Here is a 10,054-nt window from a genome sequence, read left to right as displayed (position 1 = left end):
CGGACTTGTATTGTGTTGTTGAAGGATGTGTATTGTGGAGATGAAGGACACGGACTGTACCCTTCGGAAGGCACATGGAGGCCCTCGAATCGGCCATCATGGTGGTCTTCCATTTGACCACCACTCAACGGGGTGTCAGGAAGAAAGTAGAGTTCGGTGCTCTGTTGAGCAATGTCCTGTGTTGATTACTTTGCAGTCCATGGCTTTTCAGTCCAGGACGCTGACTGACATGCTCGGGACAGGGATGCAGACCTCAAAAAACTGTTAATTAATATCCAACTGGTCAAATGTATGGCAGCCCTAAGTCAACTAATTCTGTTTTGCTAATTCTTTTCATTATTCCAATGATGTACAAGTTATTAGTTAATTAAGGGAGTTATTTCAGGTTTTCGTCGGAAGTGTTTTCAGAGGTCAAAGAGTCTGAACTCTCAGAGTTTTCGACGACGTGGATGCACTCGAGGATCACTTCGGGGATTCTCTGAATGTGGTCCACGTTTAGTGTGAGCATCTTATCCTGCAGTTGGGCGGACAGTTCGTGTAGATGACTTAACACAATTAAAATCTGTTCACATCTTCCTGCCCTTTGAAGGCAGGATTCGTACGTTTTGAGCAGTTGGATGTACCTCTGTAGTTCAAAGTCTGCAGTGCACGTGTCCTCCACTTGTACATTCCCTATCATAGAACACAAGCAGGGACCTCGACGGAACATTAAAATGCACAAAGAGAGGGCAGACTCGTAGGAATCCAGTCTAATATTGTTGAAGGACTTGGCCAGGCTGAACAGGTTCTCCAGAAATTGAACGTTCTCAGTTCTTTGCATTCCGTCGGGAAAGACAATCAGTCCGTTAGGGAAGTTGATCGGATTGTCCAAACATGCATATTTCTGGAATACACACAAAAGAGTGGTTTCCGTAAGGGAATTCTTGAGCAGATTTGCCCTATCTTCAGGGGAGAACTGAATGGACGTTACATAACCCATTAACCTTGTTTATCAAAGTCATTTTGGTGATAAATTTGAACAAGTGATTTGTCCCCATGCTGATTGCCTTGACAATTTCTAGCCACTTTTCGTCGTCGTTTTCTGTACAGAACGTGAAGGTCTTGTCGGTGTTGTACAACTTGAATTCGTGGTTACAGATGATTGTGAGACTCCTCGGCACTCCCATCAAAGGCGCAAGATCCTTATCGTAGCACTCCTTTAGCATGGCCATATATTTCTCTTCCTGTTGGCTTTCTTGAATGCCTGTCTCGTTCTGAGTCCGGGACTGTCCGTTTTTCTTGGTGACCCGATTGTTCTCAATCAACTGTCGCTTGGCCAGTCGCTGGTTGTCGGAGAGTACGACTAAGAGTAAGCAAGGACACCTACGCCATCGGTCCATGCCACTGTCGATGCATTTTTTGAATCGGCAGTCCTGACACTGATTGCGAGTGTTCTTTTCGATTTTGCAAGAGTTGTTGTACTTGCACTTATATTCGATCTGCTTTTGGACTGTCCGTCGGAAGAACCCCTGAAAACTGATGTAGAGGGATACCTTGCAGCCCTCGCAAGTCATTTTTTTGTAGTGAAATCCCGTGGAGGCGTCCCCACACACCACACATGGGTGAAAGCCTTTGGAAAGGTAACTCGGGGTGTATGTCTTGCCTAAAGAGTAAACAGGCAATGTGTGACCCGCGTGGCCAGTGGGGTCACCAAGGTCACAGAACCCATCAATGCGCATGGGCTTGTCAAAATTCATGGCAACTGGTGTGCGCATACAAAAAACAGCTATTTATCTCTAATTTTTTGTTAATGTCAGTCCAGCGCCAATATCGATAATCAATTGTGCACTGTCTGGCACACATAAATTAATGCTCTTATTTAAGTGCACATGGCATGTCACGACACGTTTACCCGCCTCAGCACTCCTACCGCATTTGCTCACTATTGACCTAGTCACCTCTAAGGTTAATTATTTGGAATGGCATTTATCGATAAATACCTTTCCTGGTTTGGGAATTTGTTTTGGTTGTTTCTTTTCTTGATTTTGGGAGAGACGAATTGCTGCGGGGGGAACTACCACTTCCGGCTGAACTATTAAGCATTTAAAACAGTAAACGCACTCCATGTATATATACTATTGCATAATTCTCAGACAAAACAGATAATTTGATTGGTGGTTGCTCACACAATTTGATTAATCACCCCCGACAGACTATCGATTCCACCCCGACGTGTTGCCCTTAACAATCTCTTTTCCTGTTGATGGGAATTAAGTGATTTCTCAACTGAACAATTACACAACCTGGATTAACACTATTCTTATGACTGCCATTGAGCTAATTGTGTGGATAATCAGGAATTGGTGTCTGCCTACAGTAACCCGATGAAAGTGGCCCACAAATTAGACAGACTATCCAATTTAAAGCTATTCATTAAAATTAAGTTCACTCCCTCATTGAGAGCACGTGATTAATTTGTTCTGTTTTTACCGTGGTCTTGGTGTTAAAAAAAGTCAATTTTTTCGAGATCGAGTTGCCAGTCGTCCAACATGAAAGTTTTCAAGCACCAATCAATACTTGACTAGTCAATTATTCAAGATCTCCCCTCTGAAGTATTCCTATTTGTTTGTATTGGTGTTGGGGAAATGTCTTATTACAATTCAATTTTGACAGTTATATTAATTATTTGTGTCCATATCAACCACATAGAATGGTTGTGATAAATCTTAAGAAAGGAGACCAAGAACAGTTCAAATTCGAATGCTCAGTTGACGACAGTCTGGATGAGCTGATCCCCCAGTTGGCTGCCATCTACAACGGAAGACTGAAAATACAGCGAATATCAGCTGGTTATACAACCAACATTAAATCCCCGTAGAAATGAAAGAACTGGCCGAACATGGAATTTTCTTGCCTCCGAATATGATCGGACTGACCGATGATCAAATAAGTGAATTAAAACTAATTGACGAATGGGAGGACAAGTGTATCCCCCAAGGAGGCAGTACCTACAAGAAGGACCCCATCGGACGAAGGAATGGCCATGGTTGATAATATTTCTCTACTTTTAGCCCCCAACAGTGAGATGGCCGCCCTTCTGGTCAAAACTGCCGAGGAAGCAAAGCAACTCATTTCAAATGTACTACAATTTTACATTGAGGTAGAAATCGAGTGACCCACTGACTGAGAAAAGAGTCCACGATGCACTTGCACTGCTTCGGGGGGCAGTGATGATAGTCTACCCAATGGACTTGCCCCCACACGACCCGGTGGCCCAGGAATTGGGGAATAGAGAGGACTTGACCGGCACACAGGCCAGCACGGAGGTCATTGACCAAGACCAGGCCAGTCTGTGGTGGGTCTCAAAAGAACTCCAGCGGGGCAAGTTGCTCAAGGATTACATCGGAAGCAACAACAAAACCAAGATTGTTGCCAAAATACAAAAGGTCCGATCATGGGGACACTGTCTAGAAAGGTCAGGGAGCCCCGGGGAGGGAACCAGTTGTGTCAGAGAAGGAACAGAAGGAGATGATGGCCTACTACTACAGAAAGCAACAGGAATTGAAGGTTTGTAGTGAAATCTTTAAGTTCAGAAATTGGAGGAAGCGGATGAGAACGACTACTTGAACTCAAACTGGGCAGATCCTCAGGCGTTGAAGAAGCAATTGCAGGGAATGAGAGGAGTTCGTTGGAAATAATTATTTTTAAATAAATTGTTTTGGTTGATGATTATTCGGAGGAATCGGGGGATCACATAAAACAAACGCCCCCAGGGGCGTTTGTTTAATATGTGTAAAGTTAGGGGCGTTTATTTAATATGTGTGAAGTTAAGCGTACCTTATCTGACCAATATACTTGGAAATGTCAGAATCAAAACTGTTCAAAATACAAGACCACATTGTCAATACGAACAGGTTCTGTTTTGGCTACTTCGAGTATAAGTCTCAAAACATGGTTAGATATTTTGTATAGGTGGAGCAATGAAGAATCAATTGTTATGATTAAAAAATCACTGACTGTATCATCTCCAACACTTATAGAAATTTTTAAAACCATTAGAAAATGTATTAACAGACACTTTGAAAGTAATCCCGTAAAATTGGGTGAAGAAAATGTAGTCTGCCAAATCGATGAAAGTCTCTTTTGTCATAAACAAAAGTACCATCGGGGTAGACTTGCTAATTCTCAAGTGTGGGTATTCGGTATTGTTGATACCTCATTTTCACCGGCAAGAGGTTTTATGCGAGTGGTTCTAAATCGATCAGCGGCCACTTTAAAACCAATTATCTGTGAAGTAATTCTGCCAGGATCAATTATCCTATTGATGAATGGAGGGCCTATTCCAATTTGAATGTTTTTGGGTATGACCACGCTACTGTGAACCACTCAATTAACTTTATTGAACCAACCACCGGTGTTCATACCAACATGTGGAGTCCTATTGGAATAAAAACAAATTGCGTTGTAAGAAAATGAAAGGTGTCAAAAAAGAATTTTTACAAGACTACCTAAACGAATTTATGTGGCGTGACAACGTATTGGTGATCCTTTTGAAAGTTAATGGAGCTTTGAAAATTATTATGTTGTTCAATAAACTTGTTCTAAAGTATAGTATTTATTTATAAATTTGATTTTTAGTTTTACATCATTTTAATGTTTTCGTCGAATGTTTGACATGTGTAAATTTAGGGGCGTTTGTTTAATATGTGTAAATTTAGGGGAGTTTGTTAAATATGTGTAAATTTGGGGGCGTTTGTTTAATATGTGTAAATTTGGGGGCGTTTGTTTAATATGTGTATATTTGGGGGCGTTTTTAATGTGATCCGAATCGGGAAATAACATTGCAACAAATTATATGCACGAATAACAAAAGATTAATTACTTTGATTAAGCGGTTGTTGGATCAAGAAATAATTTGTTGTATAATCAGAAATAAGCCTTGTGTAAATTTTTATCAATAAACTAGCTTGGAGCTCGTTTTGCTTACCGTAACCAAGGTCCTGCTGAGGGTCTGTTTCTATAGAATAATGTAGATATATAAAAGGACCTGGCTTGATGTAACCATACAGTGCTGGTAGAAAAAAACCGGTTTTGCAGTTACTAACTTTTTTGGCAGATAGCATTTATTTTTTTTAATGAATCGAACTCTTTGTAGTTGATTAGATTATATTTTTTTTATTTATAAAAAATTCATTAATCGTTTACAATTCGATGATTTAAATTTTAGCGTGTGAATAAAAAACCGGTTTTCATTATTGAGTGATATTTTAGTTGTTGAATTTTAGTTTTATAAGCAAATGTTAAATAAATAATACAGGAAGATTCTTGCTCTTTATGAGTTTAATTGGACGATAAAAGATATTGCAATCATCTAATCTCCAAAATCGACAATCGGAGATTTTCTTCCGAAAATTCAAAAATATGAACTATTGATGGATTCCTGGTTCGGGCGTCCTAAAAAGCTTCAAAAAACAGACATTGAAAATTTATTGCATCTTGTTGAGTGCGATCCAAAAATCTTCTAACACTTGGGAATGAAATAACCATTTAACTGGTAAGAGTGTCTGTAGAAAGACAATTGGAATTACTTTGCCGTCTGAAAGTATTCAGAGTTAATTGATAGCATCCTAAAGGTCATACAGCTATTTATTATCGAGGATACCACACAACATATTAACTGTTGATTTTGTTAACTCTTTTTGTTAAAACCGGTTTTTATTCACTGCAAAATTTAAATTTTTAAAATTTCGGCGATATTGAAATTTTTTAAAGAAAAAAGATTAAAATATAATCAACTTCAACTCTTATTTCATTTAGAAATTAATGCTATCCGCCAAAAAAGTTAGTAACTTCAAACCGGTTTTTCTACCAGCACTGTATTCTAACGATTAACAGATTATTCATAAATTTCCATAATTTTCATGAATTTATATTTTTTGAATGAAACAATAATTTTGACATATTTATGAATTTTAAAAATTTTATTAGAAATTAAATCACCGACAGTGAAGACTTTTTGTTTAACTATCTTTTAGAAAACATAAAAGTGACAAAACTTTTGAAAACTTCAAAAGATACAGGATACCTGAGAATTTTTTTTCATTGCTCAAAATAACACTAAAAGACTTGCCTGTCATAAAACCGAATTTCCGTTGGAATTTTTATTAGACATGCATATTCGATATATTTTTTTATTCAGCAAACTTAATTTAGTTCAAGCAAAGGTGATATATTAAATCAATATTGACAATTAAGCATACATTGCAATTCCAACAGATGCCGATAGCGGTGGAGACGTCGGGTGCTCCTGGTCCAAAGACGAAAAAATTCCTCCAAAAGCTCGTGGCCAAAATCTCCATGCGTACTCACGATTCTCGGGAAGTGGACTGGCTTTTCCAGCGGTTCTCGATCGGCTTTATCCGGGGGAACAGTTTGATCCGTCAGGCCGCCGGCCCTCCCATCGATTAATCTTTTAACATTTTTACAACGCCAATAAATTTATCGATTCCAACAGACTAAATAAATATTTGTGTCAATCAAAGGTAAATAGGAATCAATTAATTTTCGGATTCAATTCCTAAAAACTCGTTTAGATAAGTTTATATACAATACATTTAACATTTGTGCAGTTATATTGCCGTTCAAAATCTTGACACTGTGAACAAAGCAGTGGTTATTTAATCAAATAGCAATATCTCAAAAATGTTTGTAAGTTTTAAATAATTCGTCTTTCATTATCATTCTAGCTAAATAAAATTTTGCCGATCATCGGATTGTTTGAGTAGCAGTTTTTAAATTAAAAAAGTACAGTTAGATAAAGTTATTTTATGACTAGGAATAAATTTAAAAACAATAATAATCGCGAATTTTGGGTCGTCTAAGAATTTTATGAGCAGTGACACATGCGAACATGACCAAAATCTCGAATATAATTCCAGCACTAACAAAGTTGGAGAAATATTGTGGTTCTACGTGCTTAATCTGTTCATTACATCCCTATTGAATGACCAAAGATACTCCCCACCATCCACACACTTGAGTCAATAGTGCACGAAATGTTTTTATAATCACTACAACAACTGTAAGGCACTTCCTTGCGCAGTATCAGCCAGTCAAACGGTCCCTCGACTCCACAGCACGTGAACTAGTAATCCTACTAATCAAATACGACCAGTATTTGGATAAAGTCAATATTGTTGGGAGACCTGTCGTATTCAGGCATTGATTCCTTTAGATACCCAATCAGGGTTGAGTGGAGCTAGACTACACAAGGAGGGTCAACCTGGAAATGAATGCACGTGTAAAGAATAAGCAAAGCTAGAACCACGGCAAAGATGGTCAATGTGAGTGCAAAGTACTTAAAATAGAAAATTAGAACAAACGAGTTTGATAGCAAATTATTTTTTCTGAGGGCACACAGTCCAGTGAGACCGGCCAGGAAAAAAATGAAGGAGAGGAGTGTGAGTGCAACAGAGAGCAATAACGAATATGGGAATGAATTTAAAATCAAATATTCAAATATTGGCTTGAATTTTTTAAAACTGGAAATGGATAGATACAGGCAAGTAAAGCCACTGGTCTAGGTCGTTAATCAATGAAAAATACTAGCAACAATAAACTTGAAAATAAGATAAAGTATTTAGGACATAATAAATCCATTCTGACATAATAATTTATTTTGTAAAGACTTTATACAAATAATTAAATTTATGATTAATTTTAATAAAATTAATTCAAAAAACGGTAACAAACCAAAATTAATGGAAGATCTCACAAAAAGTCAAAAGAAGGCAGACTCGCTTCTATGATACTTTGAAAATGTCACTCGTAAGAAGATCCTTGCTTTAAATACCAATCTCAGGATATATACAACTTTTCTCATTTCTAATCTTACTTATAACTCTGATTCTCTAAATCGAAGATGACTAATTAAGACCTTAATAAAAGATTCAAGTCAGAAATCTCTTTGGGAAATTTCTTTCAACTGTCAAGATTGACCTCTCTTCGGAGTATTGTGCTGAACATTATGAATAGGTTCTTCTGACTCGGATTAATTTCAGAGCAAGAGCTGAATCATTTAAGCAATACTCGTTCGCTCCAAACATATTGAGTAAAGTATCACCTATAGCTGGAGGAAGTTAACTCTTATCACCTTCTGAAACAAATTCACTCTTAAAAAATTCTTGGAGCGGCCGTTTAGCAGGTGGAATAGAACGATTTTTTTTACTTTTGGATTCTTACATTAGAGTGTACGAAATAGGCTTGGAATTAAAAAGGCTGCCGAACTTGCCTTTATTTACAAGTTTTTAAATAAATCTGATTAAAATCAAAAAATCCTGTTTAAATCAAAAAAATCAGATTTGTTTGATTTTTTTAATAAAAATCATGATTTTTAACAACCCTGATTTTTATTGTTCAGAACTTATTTAGTTGGCCATAATTAACTAAATTTTATTCTAAATATAATTTAAATAAATTAAACCAGTGAGGTGGAAACAAAATGTCCTCACCCAAACACGGATGGGTCACATCAAATAGTCCAAAAGACGTAGACAGACTGAGCGTCCAGATGGACCCCGACAAATACACGGAAAGTGTCCTCAAGGTGACCCCGACTACAACAACCCAGAAATATGACAAAATGTCTGAGGACAAAAAATGTTTTGAGTGTCGAACCAGCATTTCATTTTTCCAAAAACAGTGCGGTCTTTGCCAAAAGCGGTTTTGTTCGAACTGTTCGTCGCAGTGGTGTCCGGCCATGTCGACTGGTTGTCCCGACAGTCCCATCCCCGTAGACTCGAAGGAGGTCACGTGCCTCTACTGCCGACCAAAAACTAACCAGCCGGCCGTATCCATCAGAAGGAATTCCCAGACCGCGAGGGATCCTGTCCTCCCCAAATCGAGTTACTTAGAACTCCTGTCGACCCAAAACATGACTGATGACCCTAACTTCCCTCTAATTTGCGTTTCTCCTCCGTTTTTCCACGATACGGTGGTCCTTGCGGACAAATACGGACAGTTTCTGCAGTCTCTCGACATCCCAGGTTGTCCCGCGTACAATAAACCAGTAAAAATGGAATTACAACACAGCAGTCACCCACGTTCGAATGAGAACGGGTAGTTGTACTGTTTTATATTATTTAGAAACAAATTCAGTCAGTATTTCAGAGAACTGACTTTCTCGTTGTTCAAATTGAGGAAAATTGAACACATTTGGGCATTAAAGACCATCGAAACTGTCAACGAACTGCGAAAACTGATCCCAGTCGACCCTCCGGAGTACAAAGACTATCCCTATCACGTCAAATCAGTGAGTTCTGGCACTGGTGGACAGCAGATGGTGGTCTGCGACGAGCCTGCCATTCAGTTCTTCCAGGGAGTGGGTTTTTCGTATCAATTTGAACACAAAAACGTGATCGAGGACATGGAAAATGTCTCATTGTTGCTTATCTCGGGGTCAGTGGATTTCCGAAACACCGCAGGCTATGTTCCGTTGACGGAATTCCAGTCTGAGGTAGTCCCTCTCATTCAGCAGGCGGAAATATACCAACTCAAAATATTCGCCAAAATCAAACTCATTTGCCCGCACGTGGTCATCACGGAGGGGGCGGCGAGCGGGTTTCTACGACGTCTGCTGCTGTTTCACGGAATCCTGCTCCTGTCTAACGTCAAAATGGTAAATGATTAAAGGAGTGTAGAAAGTGATTGAGAGACTTGCCTTCTTTACGGGAGCGGAGGTGGTGGCTTCGGTCAATGCTTTGGAGGCGGAGGTGTGTTTGGGGAGGTCTCCGTCTTTTTCCGTCCGCCAATTCGTCTCTGTCCGTGGCCACAAACGTAGTTTTGTGTGTTTCTCGGGGTCCACGCGACCCAAATATTACACAGTTATTATCTCAGGGAAAGATAGGAGTGGATTGGCGAGGGTTGGGGGAATGTGTTTACAAAATAGACCATTCGGGCATTCCGTTTGATCCTCGACTTTGTTTTGTCCTGTTTTAGTGAAATGTCCCTTTTTTGGAGCCTGGAATGCATTTTACGTGACTCCGAGGACTTTGTGAGGGTCCGACCGATCAGCTTT

The 10,054-nt window shown here is 38.9% G+C and overlaps 1 protein-coding gene across 1 annotated transcript; it reads right to left on the bottom strand.

Moving 5' to 3' along the window:
• Positions 1–944: 944 nt before the first annotated feature.
• On the bottom strand, positions 945–2,042 carry LOC115228537 (thyroid hormone receptor beta-A-like). The gene is made up of 2 exons (XM_029799107.2): positions 1,980–2,042; positions 945–1,642 (listed from the first exon to the last, which is right to left on the bottom strand). The coding sequence occupies exon 2, from the start codon at positions 1,551–1,553 to the stop codon at positions 945–947; it is 609 nt and encodes a 202-aa protein (XP_029654967.1). The 5' UTR covers positions 1,554–1,642; positions 1,980–2,042.
• Between the last annotated feature and the right edge of the window lie 8,012 nt (positions 2,043–10,054).

This window comes from Octopus sinensis, unplaced genomic scaffold (assembly GCF_006345805.1).
Source record: "Octopus sinensis unplaced genomic scaffold, ASM634580v1 Contig10815, whole genome shotgun sequence".
NCBI lineage: Eukaryota > Metazoa > Mollusca > Cephalopoda > Octopoda > Octopodidae > Octopus > Octopus sinensis.
The sequence above is the reverse complement of the archived record's forward strand: the minus strand, read 5'-3'. Positions and strand labels throughout refer to the sequence as shown.